This window comes from Trichomycterus rosablanca, chromosome 21, assembly GCF_030014385.1.
Source record: "Trichomycterus rosablanca isolate fTriRos1 chromosome 21, fTriRos1.hap1, whole genome shotgun sequence".
Taxonomy (NCBI): Eukaryota; Metazoa; Chordata; class Actinopteri; order Siluriformes; family Trichomycteridae; genus Trichomycterus; species Trichomycterus rosablanca.
In genome coordinates this window covers 500,001-519,999 of record NC_086008.1, presented here as the reverse complement: position 1 = coordinate 519,999, position 19,999 = coordinate 500,001, and the positions used below count along the sequence as shown (strand labels likewise).

The window sequence follows — 19,999 nt, the reverse complement described above, 5'->3', positions numbered from 1 at the left end:
TCATTTAAAGATTATAGATGGAGGTTCATAGGTGGAGGTTTTGGTAGAAGTTGTGGGTGGAGGTTTTTGGGTGGAGGTTCATGGGTGGAGATTTGTGGGTAGAAGATTGTGGGTGGAGGTTTCATTTAAAGATTGTAGGTTGAGGTTCATGGGTAGAAGGTTTTTGGGTGGAGGTTAATGGGTGGAGGTTCATGGGTAGAAGGTTTTTGGGTGGAGGTTCATGGGTAGAAGGTTCTTGGGTGGAGATTTATGGTGGAGGTTCATGGGTGGAGGTCCATTGATGGAGGTTCTTACCTTCTTTCTCTCTCTCCGCAGTGATTGAAGGGCGGAGCAGTGTGACGCTGATGGAGTCATTTCCTCGTTTCTCCACCCCTTTCCCATCATCACTTCCTGTTTCCTGTCGTCTTCATGGTGCCGAGTCGTCCTTTCTCCTCGTCTGTGACTCCGCCCAGGAAGTGATGCGCAACGGCACGCCGAACTCACTAACGCAGCCTCTCTACCTCCACCTTCCACCTGCCGGCTCCACCCCCTCACTGTCAGTCAGCTGTAGCTACGGCAACATCTCCGCCGAGGCTCCGGTACCTGCAGACCTCCTCCAGAGGGCGTGGCTCAGTGCCGCACCTGCTTCCTCTAGGTGGAGGGTGAAAGCTCACCTGCTGAGCACGGCGGTGTGGGCGGAGCAACCTCAGGTCCACGTCCTGTTCTACCTGGTCGGACGGAAGTGGCAGGAGGCGGAGTTCCCGGTGGAAAACTTACCCTGTGTACGTGTCACAGGTACGCGTGACCAATCGGAGGGCTCGGTGTCGGCGGCGTGCAGGCTGCAGGGGATTGTGGGAATCTGCGTGGTGCAGCTGGCCGTCCCGGCGTCCTGGTTCAGTCCGGTTCTTCAGCGCAGGCGCTCGCAGGAACTCAGCATGGAGCTGCACTACTCCGTCTCTCCTGCAGAGGGCGGCGAGGACGAGTGCGCCAGGAGCGCAGGGGGGGCGCAGAGGATCGGCGCGGTCACGCTGAGCACCGGCGAGGTCAGACGGGACGGAACCAGGATCCCTCTGGACCGGAACGTGGAGATCGTGGCTCCGCCCGGACCTGTGAAACCAGGACATAACGTCAGATTCAGGGTTCTTCTGAACACAGTGACCACGGTGGAACACTTCACCCTCAGGTACGTGGAACTTTACAGGGTTCTTCTGCTGGTTCCTTCATTTGTTCTTCTAGAGGAACACTCCATCTAGGCTCCATCTAGAACCCTACAGTAGCTCGTACACACACAAGTCCATTCTGAGTTTCTGACCACTAAATAGAGATGATCCGGTTTGGCGTTTCCCAGAAATATCATCCCAGCCAGTGAGGGAACGTTGTGGAGCTGGATCTCCTCGTTCACTGATTCTCATGAGCTGAAGAACATCATGATGTTTGTGATTCTTTGCTGGAATGTTTTTATTTATATGAAGTTCACTCGTTTCCGTCAATATTTTCATTCTGTGATGGGAACCCACGCTCACCTTCATCCTCATCCTCATCCTCATGATCCATGAATAACGTATCTGGGGCGCCGCTGGTTCAACACGACGTTTGTAGGAAATGTCACGACTGTCTCACTAATTACTCACAGATGAGCTTCTTCTGTAGTGTGTGAGGGATCTATTAGATGTGGATCTGATGGTGTGTGTGAGGGATCTATTAGATGTGGATCTGATGGTGTGTGTGAGGGATCTATTAGATGTGGATCTGATGGTGCGTGTGACGGTGAGGGATCTATTAGACGTGGATCTGATGGTGTGTGTGAGGGAGCTATTAGATGTGGATCTGATGGTGTGTGTGAGGGATCTATTAGATGTGGATCTGATGGTGTGTGTGAGGGATCTCTTAGATGTGGATCTGATGGTGTGTGTGAGGGATCTATTAGATGTGGATCTGATGGTGCGTGTGACGGTGAGGGATCTATTAGACGTAGATCTGATGGTGTGTGTGAGGGATCTATTAGATGTCGATCTGATGGTGCGTGTGAGGGTGAGGGATCTATTAGACGTGGATCTGATGGTTCCGCTCGTCTGCTAATTGAACATGAGAAGGTTTCAGCGTCACGAAGCAGTCAGGATACCTGCCAACCGCCCCGCACCCCTAATACACCCCCCCCACACACCCCTCACAAACCCGCCCCCCCCCACCCCCACCACCACCCTGGGAGCGGTGCAGTTTGTGACAGGTGATGGATTAGAGTGATTTAGGAGTGTACAGATACGGGGGTACGCGCCGCACCTCTGCTGAATTTAATAATGAGGAGGTAATGTGGTGAGATCCTGCTGCTGCTCCGTCAGCATTCTGATGCTGATAAATGTGGATGCTGCGCCGCTCTGCACTTCAGATTCGCCGCTCCTGTCTGTTCTACACCCATCGGAACCCGGACCGATCTGGGAGTGGGGGAGGGGAGGGACTGGGACCCTGACCGTGACTGTGACCTTTCCTTACTTTCATACGGGTTACAGCAAAGAAAATCACGATACAATATTAAACACGTTCAGGTATTAATTCTACTTATTTTATATTCACCAGATCTAGTCGTATCCGATTCCCAGATGGTATTTCCACTAACACACGCCCCCTCCGACACGTGTGCAGCACCGACCGCTTCTTTTCACCTGCACCAGGCGGGTTCATACGGAGATCCGTATCGTGCACTTAGAGCCACATGTTATCCCCCGTCTCTGTGCAGCGCCGTCGATCAGCCAGCGGAGGGCGTAACTGCTGCAGCTATGAGGAATCCCCTCCGGCAGAGTTATATTCTCCTCATAGCTGCAGCAGTTACGCCCTCCGCTGGCTGATCGACGGCGCTGCACAGAGACCCTCGGACCCTTTGACTGGAGTGGTATAAAGCACACCACTGTTGGACTCTAGAGCTCGATGGAGGCGTAGCTGATAAACCCAGGTGTACAGAACACCACTGTAAGACCACGGAGCATCGAATACAGGTTCTCTGGACTGATGAACCTCACTTAATGATCAGAGGTGATGAATGAATGCTTCAACAGTTTAGGGAATGCCCTGTTCCAGCATGGCACCGACCCCGGATCACCTCAGGACTTCCAATCTCCATTATAATGCACATGGTTCTGGAATGAATGAATAAATATCGGCGCGTCCACATACTTTCAGCTCAGTTTCTCATCCACAGCACTTTACTGTGACCTACAGTCTACAGGGGGGGTTTGGGTCGCGTCCCGAATCTATAAATCTGTGCTTTATGCGTCCTCACACGCTTGCTCGGTCCGTCCATCACTGAGGAGCTCCCTACTGAATACTGGAGATACAGGGTGACTTTCACACACACACACACACACACACACACACACTGATACACACACACTGATACACACACACTGATACACACACATACATGCACACTGATACACACACATACATGCACACACACACACACACACACACACACTGATACACATGCACACACACTGATACACACACACTGATACCCACACATACATGCACACTGATACACACACATACATACATACACTAATACACACACACACACACACACACACTGATACACATACACACACACTTACACACACACACTGATACACACACTGATACCCACACATACATGCACACTGATACACACACATACATACATACACTAATACACACACACACACACACACACACTGATACACACACATACATGCACACTTATACACACATACATACACACGCTAATACACACACGCTCAAATACATACACACACACACTGATACACACACACTGATATACACACACATACATACATACACTAAAACACACACGCTCAAATACACACACACACTGATACACACACACTGATACCCACACATACATGCACACTGATACACACACACACACACACACACACACACACTGATACCCACACATACATGCACACTGATACACACACACACACACACACACACACACACACACACACACACTGATACACACACATACATGCACACTTATACACACATACATACACACGCTAATACACACACGCTCAAATACAGTGTATCACAAAAGTGAGTACACCCCTCACATTTCTGCAGATATTTAAGTATATCTTTTCATGGGACAACACTGACAAAATGACACTTTGACACAATGAAAAGTAGTCTGTGTGCAGCTTATATAACAGTGTAAATTTATTCTTCCCTCAAAATAACTCAATATACAGCCATTAATGTCTAAACCACCGGCAACAAAAGTGAGTACACCCCTTAGTGAAAGTTCCTGAAGTGTCAATATTTTGTGTGGCCACCATTATTTCCCAGAACTGCCTTAACTCTCCTGGGCATGGAGTTTACCAGAGCTTCACAGGTTGCCACTGGAATGCTTTTCCACTCCTCCATGACGACATCACGGAGCTGGCGGATATTCGAGACTTTGCGCTCCTCCACCTTCCGCTTGAGGATGCCCCAAAGATGTTCTATTGGGTTTAGGTCTGGAGACATGCTTGGCCAGTCCATCACCTTTACCCTCAGCCTCTTCAATAAAGCAGTGGTCGTCTTAGAGGTGTGTTTGGGGTCATTATCATGCTGGAACACTGCCCTGCGACCCAGTTTCCGGAGGGAGGGGATCATGCTCTGCTTCAGTATTTCACAGTACATATTGGAGTTCATGTGTCCCTCAATGAAATGTAACTCCCCAACACCTGCTGCACTCATGCAGCCCCAGACCATGGCATTCCCACCACCATGCTTGACTGTAGGCATGACACACTTATCTTTGTACTCCTCACCTGATTGCCGCCACACATGCTTGAGACCATCTGAACCAAACAAATTAATCTTGGTCTCATCAGACCATAGGACATGGTTCCAGTAATCCATGTCCTTTGTTGACATGTCTTCAGCAAACTGTTTGCGGGCTTTCTTGTGTAGAGACTTCAGAAGAGGCTTCCTTCTGGGGTGACAGCCATGCAGACCAATTTGATGTAGTGTGCGGCGTATGGTCTGAGCACTGACAGGCTGACCCCCCACCTTTTCAATCTCTGCAGCAATGCTGACAGCACTCCTGCGCCTATCTTTCAAAGACAGCAGTTGGATGTGACGCTGAGCACGTGCACTCAGCTTCTTTGGACGACCAACGCGAGGTCTGTTCTGAGTGGACCCTGCTCTTTTAAAACGCTGGATGATCTTGGCCACTGTGCTGCAGCTCAGTTTCAGGGTGTTGGCAATTTTCTTGTAGCCTTGGCCATCTTCATGTAGCGCAACAATTCGTCTTTTAAGATCCTCAGAGAGTTCTTTGCCATGAGGTGCCATGTTGGAACTTTCAGTGACCAGTATGAGAGAGTGTGAGAGCTGTACTACTAAATTGAACACACCTGCTCCCTATGCACACCTGAGACCTAGTAACACTAACTATTTTGGAGGGAAAATGACAAGCAGTGCTCAATTTGGACATTTAGGGGTGTAGTCTCTTAGGGGTGTACTCACTTTTGTTGCCGGTGGTTTAGACATTAATGGCTGTATATTGAGTTATTTTGAGGGAAGAATAAATTTACACTGTTATATAAGCTGCACACAGACTACTTTTCATTGTGTCAAAGTGTCATTTTGTCAGTGTTGTCCCATGAAAAGATATACTTAAATATCTGCAGAAATTTAAGGGGTGTACTCACTTTTGTGATACACTGTACATACACACACACACTGATACACACACACATACATACGCACACACATACATACATACACTAATACACACATGCTCAAATACACACACACACTGATACACACACACACTAATACACACACACACTTACATACACACACGCTCAAATACATACACACACACACTGATACACACATACATACGCACACACATACGCACTCACACTGATACACAGACACACTGATATACACACACTAATACACACACACTTACACACACACACACTGATACACACATACATACGCACACACATACGCACTCACACACTGATACACACATATACACTCACACACATGCACACACATACTGATACACATACAAACACTGATACACAGATGCACACACACACACATGGTGGTCAAAAGAGACACACACACTGATACACACACACACACACACACCACACACACACCACACACAGTGGTAGAGTTTCAGGTTGCATTTCTTGATGCAGCGGTGGCCTGTGTTAAGTAACGATGGTTTTCCGAAGTTCCCCAGAGCCCATGTGGCTGTATTTACCACAGTAACTCGTTCCACAGTGATTTCTGGGCTTGTAGACTGGAAATGAATGGTTTCTGTCGGTTACAGTGACGCCACTGGCTGAAAGATTCTCCTCCTTTCCAGTGCAACAGTGACCCCTGCTGTCCGGTGGAGGTGTTCGTACGGGTGGTGGATGAATACAGAGAGAGCAGCGTGATCCTCCCTACATGTCCAGACCCTCTGTAAGAATCCCTGACAGCTTCAGTGGTGTGCTTCTAACCCACCAGGCTCCTCCATGCTCTAACGGTTCCTGTCGTACCTGTTCGGGTCGGTTCCTGCGTGGTGGAGAACCATCCACGTGGTCTGAACCTGACCCGGCACCCTGGTCTCCATCTTCATGCTTCTGTCAGTCACTGCTTTTATCCCATCATGCACCTGGGTGCTGATGATTATTCATGTGAAGGCGTCATTTGATGTTTCCTGTCGGAGAGAAAATGAATGCAGACGTGCGCGTGTGTGTGTATCAGTGTGTGTGTAGTGTGTGTGTGTGTGTGTGTGTGGTTGGCACGGTTCTATCTGCTCTGTGGGGTTCTGCTGGTTACTGGATGATTTAAGGAGACTGTGTGGGTCGGCCGGCGCCTCCGTTCCAACAGTTTTGGCCTTCTAGTGTTTCTTTTAGTACGAGCCGACGAGGAAACGAGGGAAGCAGTGTGTGTGTGTGTGTGTGTGTGTGTGTGTGTGTGTGTGTGTGTGTGTGTGTGTTTCTATTTCGAGTGAATTACATCCTCCATTAATGGCACATTTAACACGTTGACTGAAGAACTTCCTGCAGCTTCCAGCATTGTCGTCATCACGAGGAACATTAAATCATTAAGTCACATGACCCACAAATCCACCAATAGAATTAAATCTACCGCACAGTTCACCACTCTGGACTCACGGCAGCGGATCTGATCGTTATTTACCCCTGACGTTTGTTTTTATCAGTTTACGGTTGTGTTCCAAATCAGTAATTCTCAACCTTGGGCTCACAACCCACTAGACCAGCGCTCCCCAATCTTTTTTTGCACCATGGACCGGTTTCATATAAGATATAATTTCACAGACTCAGGTGGGGGGTGGGAGGATTTAAAATAGAATAACTATAGAATGGAACGTCAGTGTGAATCCTGAGCTTTTCTCGCTGCAATGAGACGCTGCTCCCACCTAGTGGTGATAGGAGACAATAACACCTGAAGTGTGTTGGACATTTCATGGCTGATGTAGCGTCTCTAATTATTTATTCTTTCTGTGCAGCCCGGTAATAAATGACCCACGCACCGGTGGATGGGGATCACTGCACTAGGGGGCCTCAGTGAGCCCAGAGGAGGGTCCTGTTACATTTGATTCTGAGGAGTAAAATACTCACATGTGATGAGATGAGAAGATCAACAGGTTATTAGCATACTGGAGATCTTGTGATGTCATAAATGTCAAAAGATCTTGTGATGTCATAAATCTCGGGCGATCTTGTGATGTCATGAATCTTAGGCGATCTCGTGATGTCATAAGTCTCAGGAGATCTTGTGATGTCATAAGTCTCAGGAGATCTTGTGATGTCATAAATCTTAGGAGATCTTGTGATGTCATAAATCTCGGGCGATCTTGTGATGTCATGAATCTTAGGCGATCTCGTGATGTCATAAGTCTCAGGAGATCTTGTGATGTCATAAGTCTCAGGAGATCTTGTGATGTCATAAATCTCGGGCGATCTTGTGATGTCATGAATCTTAGGCGATCTCGTGATGTCATGAATCTTAGGCGATCTCGTGATGTCATAAGTCTCAGGAGATCTTGTGATGTCATAAGTCTCAGGAGATCTTGTGATGTCATAAATCTTAGGAGATCTTGTGATGTCATAAATCTCGGGCGATCTTGTGATGTCATGAATCTTAGACGATCTCGTGATGTCATAAGTCTCAGGAGATCTTGTGATGTCATAAGTCTCAGGAGATCTTGTGATGTCATAAATCTCGGGAGATCTTGTGATGTCATAAATCGCAGGTGAACTTGTGATGTCATAAATCTCAGGAGATCTTGTGATGTCATAAATCGCAGGAGAACTTGTGATGTCATAAATCTCAGGAGAACTTGTGATGTCATAAATCTCAGGAGAACTTGTGATGTCATAAATCTCAGGAGATCTTGTGATGTCATAAATCTTAGGAGATCTTGTCATGTCATAAATCCCAGTACGTTTACATTTACAGCAGTGACAGTACTGTGACAGTATACAGTCTGAGCAATTGAAGGTTAAGGGCCTTGCTCAAGGGCCCAGCAGTGACAACCTGGCAGTAGTGGCGCTTGAACCGGCAACTTTCTGGTTACTAGTCCAGCACCTTGAACGCTAGGCTACAACTGGAGATATGTTTCAGCCCTCTTACTTTGGTTCAGTAACATCCAGGAGCAACAACAGCTCAGCTAAGAGGCACAGTTATCAGCTACAGCACGAACTGCCCCCGAGGAGGGGTGAGACTGTAACATGATCTGGAGCTGTAAAGCACACCAGCGTTGGACTATGGAGCAGTGGGTGAGGTGATTACAGTAATGAATCGGCCAGCTGTAAAGTGTGGTGGAGGTGGAGTAACCGTATGTGAGCCCCTTGTTTACACTGAATGGAGATCCTAGTGTTGTAGTAACAGTATGGGGAAGAACCTTTCCTTCACTTGCACAAAGCCAGCTCTGCAGAAGGAGTTTGGCTGCTTTGGAATAAAAGAGCTCTGATCTCGTCTCCAGGATGAATTAGAATGTCGACTGTGACCCAGGCTTGATTGGTTTCTGGTCTTTCTAAATGGACGTGAATTCCTGCAGTTATTTTACAGAATCCAGTGAGCTGTTGTACAGAAGCGAAGCAGCACGGCGTGAAAAGATAAAATATTAATTTCTTTGTTTTATTTTCTGTAGAACGACGTTCCTGCGCTGGGTTTAATGCGACTTTTCTCTCTGTTTTCCTTCATGTCAGAGTTTTATCAGAGCAGCGCCGCACGTCGCCCGCCCACGTCTCACTTCTTTACCTTCCTCATGACTCTGCTCTTTACAGACGGAGCCGGTGTGGGCTGAGAGAGACAGAGAGGAAATAAAGAAATAAAGACGTTTAAATAAAACCATCCAGCGACTGTAGTGAAGAAAGAGTCTGTCAGACCCCTCAGTCTCACTGCCCCTCAGTCTTAGTGCCCTTCAGTCTTAGTGCCCCTCAGTCTCACTGCCCCTCGCTCTTACTGCCCCTCAGTCTCACCGCCCCTCGCTCTTACTGCCCCTCAGTCTCACTGCCCCTCACTCCGAAGACCCCGCCCACTTTTTAGTCACGTCTTTTCCCACTCAGCAGACTAGTGACTGATTTTGTCTGCTGCACTGTCTGCACTGCTGATCGTGTACCGTTAGTGGGCGCCCAGCCGCCCGGTAGCAGAGCTGAGATTGGGGCTCGTGGTGCTGCTGTGTTATTATTATTATTTTTATTATTATTTTAACGACTGATGTGGCGCTCATGCCAACGAGGCAGCGATAAACTGAAAATAAAGCGAGACTGAGGAGTGTGTGTGTGTGTGTGTGTGTGTGTGTGTGTGTGTGTGTGAGTGTGTGTGTGTGTGTGTGTGTGTGTGTGTGTGTGTGTGTGTGTGTGTGTGTGTGTGTGTGTGAGTGTTTAGCGGCGTGTTAGCGCTGTGTTGCTATAGACGTGTTAAGGGGCTCTTGACACTTGTTAAACACTGAGAGAGAAAAATCTGCTCTTTTATTCTCCTGCAGCTTAATAAAGCTCAACATCTCATCCGCTCCGGCACTCCAGCGCTTCAGCACGCCATCGCTCTGGCACACCGAGCCGCCGCTGCCTAGCACAGATAACTCCGCTATTCATTCCGGGGTTTAAATGTCACGCTAATGACGTCTGGAATCTCCGTATGAATACGTTAGTGTTAAGGCAGCACTTCACTGAGACACGGACGGGGCGTGGAGGAGCGTTACCCTGCACCCGAGCTACACACTCCACCAGAGACACCACCATTAGTGCCATTAAAGCTGGTTTATATTATACACTAGAGGGTCAAAAGTATCTGGACGCCCCTTATAATCACTGGATTCATGTGTTTCAGACACGACAGTCAATAACAGGTGGAATAAATCAATCATATATAGAGAAGCACATGATTCTGACTATGAAGCATCAGTTTAGGGAAGGTCCTGTCCTGTTCCTTTATATAGACATGAAGAAAAGCTCCAGTGTCCTGCACAGAGCCCTGAGCTCAGCCCCACTCACCAGCTATGGGATGAACTGGAACACCGACTGATCAATCAGCGCCCAGCCAGACAAATGCTGTCATCTTTTCTACTACTGAACCGGCACAAATTCCCACACACAGACACATTTCAAAGCTCAATGGTAAGGCATTGGACTAGTAATCAGAGGGTTGCTGGTTCAAGCCCCACCATTGCCAAGTAGCCTCTGCAGTACTGACTGCACTGACGGGCACAAATTCCCACACACAATCACACTTCAAGTCAAAGTCTTGTGAAAAGCTTCTCAGATGAACGCCTGATGTTCCAGATGTAAAGATCACACAGAGGGTCACTTTATTTTAATAGCATTTTAATAGTGTTTGAAACTGGATGTCCAGCAAGCTCATGCTCAGGAGTCCAAATACTTTAGACCATGTGGTGTAAATTAAAACAAAACTCAACCACTGAGGTTCCACTGGTGACCCCGGGTGTTGGTGGCATCTTTAAGGATTGGACGTGACCTTCAGGTGGGCTGAAGGATCTTCAGGTGCTGAGAGCTCCACCCAGTTCAGGGTCTATAACTCCCGCCCCCCCCCCCTTCATCCCCCGTCTCGGTTTTACCCCATTGGTGAAAAATCGCCATGGGGCGTACACGGGTAACCCACTTTGAGCCCACAGACAGAGACCAACTAGTGAAACCCACTTGGGACCAGTGGGGCAGCTTAGTGCCAGTCGGTGAGCAGGTTGTCGTCGGTTTGGTCAGTGTGTGGTCGTGGTGTGTGTGGGGGAGGGGACTGTGTGTGTGTGTGTGTGTGTGTGTGTGTGTGTGGGAGGGGGGCAGGTCTGAGATACACTAACAGCGTCGGCGCTGCCACCGAGCGATGGCGGGCGAGCGAGCGAGCGGGCGGGCGGGCGGCTGATGGAGAGGCATTTCCAGCCGTCAGGATGGATAGAGCAAGCGAGCTCTTATCTGTCAGGTGCAGCTTGGACAGGAAGTGTGTGTGTGTATGTGTGTGTACGAGAGTGTGTGTGTGTATTTGCGCGTGCAAGTGTGTGTGTGTGCGTGTTATCCATCTCTGTGGCGATGTCTCTATTGACACACACACACACACATACGTCCTTTAGTGTCATGCAAATTCCTCTTTTTATTTATTCATTAGGAGTGAGTGTGTGTGAGAGAGCGAGTGTGTGTAAGTGTGTGTGAATGTGTAAGTGTGTGTGTGTGTTTAGTCTATAAAGGTCACTGGCTTGGACACTTTCCACCCACCCAGTGTGCTCGAGTGTGTGTGTGTGTGTGTGTGTGTGTGTGTGTGTTTGAAACTGTCGCTTCTTTGTGCTCTTTATTTGCGAGTGTCGTCTGTTTGAGCTTCTTTAAAAGCGTCTCTTTATACACACTCAAAAAATTCTATTCTGTGGATACTGCTGAACCACTGACCGCTGTGTGTGTGTGTGTGCGCGTGTGTGTGTGGACGGTCCGTGTTTTTACATGTATTCTCTCTCTGTGGTTTTACATTTTCAGCATTTAGTCGACGCTTTTATTCAAAGCGACTTACAATTATGACTGAATACAGTTTGAGCATTTGAGGTTTAAGGCCCAACAGTGATTACTAGTACAGTATCTTACTTACTGAGCTACCACTGGTTTTCCGGGTGTGTTTACGGTCAGTGTGTTTGTGCTGGTTTTGTTGGTTTGTGTATCTGCAGCAGGTTTCAAACCCCTTGATCCGAGGCTGTCCGCACTACCTATAGACAGAAGCACAAGGTTCGAGGGTTCTAGTTTATAAAGATTTGTGTTGATCAGGGATGTTGGGTTGCTCTCGTTCTGCCTCTCTCGTATGATCACTCAGGATCGCTAAACGTAGCTCAGGTGGGAGCTGAAGCCTCCACATTTACATTCTCAGCATTTAGCAGATACCTTCATCCATGTTAGTTGTAGCCTAGCGGTTAAGGTTCTGGGCTAGTAAGCAGAAGGTCGCTGGTTCAAACCCCACCACTGCTAGGTTGTAACCCTTAATTAACCCTCAATTGCTTGGACTATATACGTATATATGTAAGTCACTTTGTCAAGGGCCCAACAGTAACAACCCAGGCAGATGTAGGTCTTGAACCAGTGATCTTCCAGTTCTAGTCCTGTACCTTAACCACTGAGCTACTCCTGCTCTCTAAGCTGCCAGAGTCAGCTGGAGAGTCCAGAACCCCGGTGCTGGTGTGTGAGCGGAAAATCCTGCTGCACCACCTGGACATCTCATATCCAACTCCTGATGCTCGTGCAGTCGTTCGGATTAGTCCTGAAGATCTCGTATTGTAGCAGAACCATATTGCTACATTTACTAAATGGCCAAAAGTGTTTGGACACTTGACCATGAACTTTCTGGACGTCTCATCCCAAAACAAAAGGTATTGAACTAGAGTGACCACTGTCATTTCTTTCAGCTATAACAGCTGCTCTTGGCAGGTGTAGCCTAGTGGTTAATTGGAAGGTCGCTGGTTTAAGCCCCATCACTGCCAGGTTGTCACTGTTGGGCCCTTGAGCAAGGCCCTTAACCCTCAGTTGCTTAGACAATATACTGTACAGTAGTGGATAAAAGCGTCTGCTAAATGCTGAAAATGTAAATGAAATGTAAATGAAGAGACGCTGCTCGACCTTCCCTCCATCAAACATGCCCGATTGTGTCTGTGTGGACGCCCGGTCAGGTCGGTGTGCTAGCACCCTTTAGACTGGTACCAGTCTCAGATGAAGAACAGTCTCAGAACCTACTGTATATAAACTCTTGATGTTGACTCTGCGGTGAGGAACGCTGAATATTCTCTGGATTATAAAGCCGCGTTTATTATTTTATTGGTCTGTAAGTTTTCTGACTTTGTTTGAACTCTGTGTGATTATTCTGCAGTTTCCTCCTCTGATCTGGTACAGTAACACTAATTCCATTACTGCAGGAATCTAATAATCGTCCTGATTTAAGGAGCGTCCAGAACTCGTTTCCACGCTCAACTCCACACTGATCACCACTGAAAATAGAATTTCACACAGAGCAAAGTGAAAGGATGTGAGTTTAAATCTCATTACAGATCCATAATGAGATGAACGTGTTCCGCTCGCCCGTACCTGAGGGAACAGAGGAACTCCGCCCGTACCGCCGGGAACCGAACTAAACCTGTACTCTATCTAAACTAAACTAAACCTAAACTCTCACCGACTTCTCTTCTCTTCTGTACTTTCTTTACTTTCTTTATTTATTTTCTCCGTGTTGCACCAGGTTTGGATAAACTTGTTCACCCTGTGCACTCCGACGCCCTCTGTCTGCCGCACGTGTAAATCCTCAGACCGTCAGAGTCCAGGGTTAGCAGTTAGGAGCTAGGGGTTATGAGCAAGTCGTTAGGGGCTAGGGGTTCGTGTTAGAGGTTGGGGTTAGAAGCTAGCGGTTAGAGTTTAGGGGTTATGGGTTAGGAGCTAGGAGCTAGGGTTTATGAGCTAGTGGTTAGGGCTTAGGAGCTAGGGGTTAGGAGCTAGGGGTTATGGGTTAGGTTTAGAAGCTAAGGGTTAGGGTTAGGGGTTAGGAGCTAGGGGTTAGGCGCTAAAGGTTAGGACCTAGGGGTTAGGAGCTAGGGGTTAGGGATTAGGGGTATTGGGTTAGGAGCTAGGGGTTAGGAGCTAGGGATTATGGGTTAGGTTTAGAAGCTAAGGGTTAGGGTTAGGGGTTAGGAGCTAGGGGTTAGGCGCTAAAGGTTAGGACCTAGGTTTTAGGAGCTAGGGGTTAGGGATTAGGGGTATTGGGTTAGGAGCTAGGGGTTAGGGGTTAGGGTTGGGGATGCAACACATTTCAGCTCTGTGAATGACTTCTGTTTGGTCGTGTTGAGTCCTCGTGGCTGAAAGTGAGGACAGATGATTTTATCCTGTGTTGTCTGGTCCTGCTCTGTGGGCTGGTGGAGCTTCACGGCTGAGCTGTTGTTGCTCCTGGATGTTTTGTATGTATCAGTATCAGTATAAACTCTGTAGCTGAGAGGAAGCTGATAAGCTGGAGCGCTGGAGAGGAGCCGTGTCGTGCCTTTCTGGTGGTAAGGTCACTGAGCTCTTCAGTGTGGTCAGTCGTAATGCCAGTGTGTGTGTGTGTGTGTGTGTGTGTGTGTGTGTGTGTGTGTGTGCAGCTTATCTACTGGCATCAGTGTGCCGGGTTCGGATCCTGTTCATATAATCCAGCTGATAGTGTGTTTGTGTTTATCTCTCCTACTGGGTCGTGTTTGCTTTTCTAAAATACTGAATCAAACTGTAGTGTTTACACACACACACACACACACACACACACACACACACGGTTAGCCTGGTAGAAAGGTTGTGTCGTCCTTTACACCACAATCTGCAAACTTACACAGCAGATTTGTAAACAACACTATTAATCCACCCGAGTGTGTGTGTGTGTGTGTGTGTGTGTGTGTGTGTGTGTGTGTGTGTGTGTGTGTGTGTGAGAGAGAGCAAGTGTGTGTGTGAGAGAGAGCGCGAGTGTGTGTGTGTGTGTGTGTGTGTGTATAAAGATATGGGATTGATTTGGAAGAGTAAACTCTCTGATCCAGATCCCAGGTTAATTAAATGCCAATTGGATTGGCCTGCAGACCTGAATGCCACCGTCTCTGTGCCCACACACACACACACACACACACTAATGGCTGACCTTTCTCATTTTTGGCTCTCTGCTTTGGCTCATCAGTCGAGCGCTCGTCCAGAGTCGAAGCTCCGAGTCTGAAGAGAAACTCGTCATCTTCATCTCAGTAACATTTACACACACACACACACACTCACACACACACACACACACACACTCACACACACACACACACACACACACACACACTCACACACACACACACACACACACACACACTCGCACACACTCGCACACACACACACACACACACACACACACACACACTCTCTGTCTCTTACTTATACACACACACTTCATAAACTGCTGTTTACGTGTTGTGTGTGTGAGTGTGTGTGTGTGTAGTGTGTGTGTGTGTGTGTGTGTGTGTGTTATATAAGACGGTCAGAGCAGATGTTGATGGAAATGAGAACGTGTTTCTCCCAGATGTTCCTCAGACGTTTTTATTTGAACAGGTTCAGATCTGAGGGGTTCACAAACTTTTACACACCAGAACGACTCGCATTTCATCACTAAAATAATCAGGAATTAATTCAGCTCCACTGTAGATCTTCTGTCTCTTCATCTTCTTTTGTTCTTTCTGTCTTTTTGTTCTTTTCATTCTTTTGTTCTTTGTCTTTTATTTTTTAGGGGTTTTTTTTTGTCTTTTTTCTTTTTTGTTCTTTTTTTTAATCTTATTTGTTCTTTTTTATTCTTTTTTTCTTCCTTCCCCAAACTGTTTCCACTGAGTTGAATCATATAATTTAAGTGAAATTGATAATGTGGACGTGTTTATATAGTTTTGTGTACATGGAACAGGTCAAGGTCAAGTTTATTTGTCACATACATGGTCATACACACAGTACAACTAGCAGTGAAATGCTTTTGAGACTGCGCCGCCACAGTAGTTCGGAGCGGTCTGACGGCAGCCACCTCACCGGCGCCATCTTTCGAAGAAACAAGAAAAAAATGAACACATTGGGAAAGAAGGGGATAAAAAAAACAGCAACCAGATTGTGCTCCCTTTAGGAGCACATTTTGGTAACACGAAAAAAACAGCCCCATACAGCACACAAGCACATGTAAAAACATCACACAACTAGCCACGGGTTAGGGATGGGGGGGTCGGAAAAGTAACCAACTACTGTATTGGTGGAATTAAGCTAAGAAGCAGAGAGTGGAGACGTTTGGTGAGGGGGTTGGGAAAGAGTTCTGTCCTTCATTCCTGCAGCAAGAAAAAGTCTGTACAAAGTTCGCGATAACATGGCAGTATACAGCGCTTACTGCCCAGAATGAAAAACAGTCAGTGGATGCAGGGGTAGGTACGTAGCAGCAAATCCTCCGGAGGAATTTCCTTATCAGCTAGGCCGTTGCTGATAACAGGGGAGCCAAGAGAAGAAATGACTATTGTTTTGTCTGAGCACTGTAAAATTTTAACACAGACTCTCTGAATTAATCCGTCTTTGATTCGACTCATTTCGCAAATCCGTTAGTGGTCTGTTACCAGGGTTATGAGTTAGAAACTGCTGGATCACAGGCATCTCGGGTGTCTCAGGTGTGTCAGGTGTGTCAGGCGTCTCAAATGTCTCAGGTGTGTCAGGTGTGTCAGGAGTCTCAGGTGTGTCAGGAGTCTCAGGTGTGTCAGGTGTGTCAGGAGTCTCAGGTGTGTCAGGAGTCTCAGGTGTGTCAGGTGTGTCAGGTGTGTCAGGAGTCTCAGAAGTCTCAGGTGTGTCAGGTGTCTCAGGTGTGTCAGGAGTCTCAGGTGTGTCAGGAGTCTCAGGTGTGTCAGGAGTCTCAGGTGTGTCAGGTGTGTCAGGTGTGTCAGGAGTCTCAGGAGTCTCAGGAGTCTCAGGTGTGTCAGGAGTCTCAGGTGTGTCAGGTGTGTCAGGTGTCTCAGGTGTGTCAGGAGTCTCAGGTGTGTCAGGAGTCTCAGGTGTGTCAGGTGTGTCAGGTGTGTCAGGTGTGACCGTCCACAGACCAGCGAGCGTCACATCACCGTGAGGTTCCAGGCTGTTCTGTACTGACGTGATTTTCTCTGTTCCTCTCTTTCAGAGCTCAGTACGGTGAAGGGATTCATTTTGTAGCGGTGAAACCCAACAATCTGGCAACCTGGGAAATCAAACAGGAAGTGGCTCCTGGCTCCGCCTCCTTTTCTATATTCTGCGAGAGGAGAAGCGTTTCGTCCAATGAGAGGTCAGTATTTTAACATCATGTTCGCGCGCGCCTGCGTTTCACTGCTCAGGGTTGCCAGGTCTCCAGTTTTCAACCAGACTGCTGAATTTATTCTGTCATTTAAGATTTCTTACTCCTCTCAGTTTAGTCATATCCAGTTCCCAGTTTATTGTAGGGATGTGTATGGCGTACGGAGAGTCACGCACTGCTCTCCGTTATTCATCGTCTCTCAGCAGCCAGCAGAGGCCGCTATCACAGCAGCATTCAGGAACTCATCGCCCCTCAGGCGAGCACATGTGTCCTGTGTGGCACAACTGAGATTCGAACTCAAGACCTCCAGATCTCGGCTGCGGTGGGCCAGTGCATCAGAGCGCTGCTCCGTATTAAATCAGGACACGTCATATTCTGTGTTATTCTGAAATGAATTTGAGGACGTCTCACAGTGGGGTGTTCTTTCAGATCCCACACTTGAACTCTCCGGATGTATATAAATATATATATGTTAATCAGATCTCTTGATTTATCCCACTACTCCACGCTCCGCTTCCTTCCTCCACGGCCAGCGTACATCTTTAATTAGCATCCTTCAGTGATTTGGGACACAGCCGCTGAGTGTCGGGTCAGCTCTCCAAACTCCGGCTCTGAAGGAGGAGAAAGTGTAAGGAGGGATTTCCGCCGCTAATAGACACGGCTAACTCTCCGCGGCGGATTTATTCTGAGATGGTGGACGGCGGCGGCGGTATTCCCAGGTTACCAGGTAGCGGCGGCGGCATCAGCGCTAATCAGATGATGTTTTATACAGGACGCTGAAACGAGCTCCTCATGTAGTCGCTGCTGAAGGGAGAAAAGAGCAGGACGGGGGGACACAGGGGACGGAGGGACACTGGGGGGACGTGAGGGGGGATGTGGAAGGACGTGAGGGGGGAGGGTTGTTTATTCATTCCCATCATGTCAGCTGCAGTGTTGTAGTAACAGCTGCTTCTTTATGTCCAGCATAAACAGCGAGTCCGAGTATCGAGGAAACGGCGTCAGCAAACGTGTCCACGAGGGGAAAAGCATCAGGAATAATTACAGCTAAATAAATCAGGGGGGAAACGGAGGTGGGGGGGTTAATATGTATAAATACTACAAAAACAAACATACACTATACAGTCAGAAGTATTTGGACGCTTGACTGTGAGCTTGTCGGACGTCCTAGTTAAAAACAAACATTATTAAAATAGTTTAAAAAGTTTCACCAGTGGGACCTTTTTCTTTTTTCTATTTTATTTCTGCATTTTCTCCCAGTTTATCGTGGTCAGTTTGTCTCCCCCTGCTGGTGGATCCCTGATTGTAGGTGAGGTGGGTATATTGTGGGCATGTTACTGCTCACGCCTCCGCCGACCCGCGTGCAGCCCTTAACGGAACCCTTTTTCACCCATGCACTCTGCACAGGCGCCTCTATCTGCCAATCAGGGTCCTTACACAGCGTTTGAAGACCCCGCCCACATAGTCCGGTCATCCCGCCCTAGCAGACACACGGTGGCCAATTAGTGTCTGCTGCAGGCACTGCCGATTATGCCCGCTAGATGGCGCCCAGCCGACCGGTGACAACGCCGATTTTTAAACCGAGGAGTTCAGAATCTCGGCGCTGGTGTGCTAGCGGAATATCCTGTGTGACCTTTTTCATTTGGAACAACAGCAGCTCTAATGGGAAGCTTCTCACAAGATTTTAAACTACATATGTGTGTGGGAATTTGTGCCCATTCAATCAAAAGATGGCAGCACTGAACACGTGAATTCAGTAATTAGAAGACGTGTCCTGGTTTAGTGAGGAGAAACTCGAGTCCTGACTTTTAACCTTAGAATGTAAGACAGGTTGTTGGTGATCCTCCAGGTTTAGTTTTAATTAGTTCTGATTTTGGGGCAGCACTGTGGCTCGGTGGGTAGCACTGTCACCTCACAGCAAGAAGGTCCTGGGTTCGATCCCCAGGTGGAACGGTCCGGGTCCTTTCTGTGTGGAGTTTGCATGTTCTCCCCGTGTCTGTGTGGGTTTCCTCCGGGAGCTCCGGTTTCCTTCCACAGTCCAAAAACATGCAGTCAGGTTAATTTGAGACACTGAATTGCCCTATAGGTGAATGTGTGTGTGTGTGTGTGTGTGTGTGTGTGTGCCATGTGATAGACTGGCGCCCTCTCCAGGGTGTTACTGTGTGCCTTGCGCCCATTGAAAAGCTGGGATAGGCTCCAGCACCCCCTGCGACCCTATTTGGATAAACGGTTAAGAAAGTGTGTGAATGAGTTCTGATTTAGTTCTGATTCAGTGGGTTCTGGTTAGTGGAACCGGTTCTGTAGAGCTGAGATGAGAACCCTGATCGGTTCCTGAAGGAACATCATCACTGAGAACATCAGCTCACTGCAGTCCAGTCAGAACTCTTCACTAAAATGTCTCGAGTTCTGTGGTGCTCGGGTGGTGCGGCGGTCAAACACACATCTGGAGTTAGAATCTCAGCCCTGCTATCAGCCGGCCGGGCGTCTGCACAGACACAGGATTGATGGAGGGACGACAGCTGAAACCGGATTCTCGTCGCTGGTACAAGTGTGACCTCTGCTGACCGTGAGGCTGGTTAGGGGTGGCAGTGTGTGGCCCCTAATGGGTGTCAGAGGGGCAGAGACAGCCTCAGTGAGACAGCCTCAGTGATACAGCCTCAGCGATACAGCCTCAGTGAGACAGCCTCAGCCCTCCTCGATGTGGGTGTGTGAG

The 19,999-nt window shown here is 48.0% G+C and overlaps 1 protein-coding gene across 1 annotated transcript in view; it reads left to right on the top strand.

The window, feature by feature from the left end:
- Positions 1-344: 344 nt before the first annotated feature.
- si:dkey-215k6.1 (transmembrane protein 132D) overlaps positions 345-19,999 on the top strand; it is a 57,586-nt gene continuing 37,931 nt past the window's right edge. Inside the window, exons 1-2 of the mRNA XM_063018271.1 lie at positions 345-1,162; positions 17,140-17,280. Of these exons, the coding sequence (XP_062874341.1) occupies positions 345-1,162; positions 17,140-17,280 (959 nt within the window). The remainder of the gene's footprint in view (positions 1,163-17,139; positions 17,281-19,999) is intronic.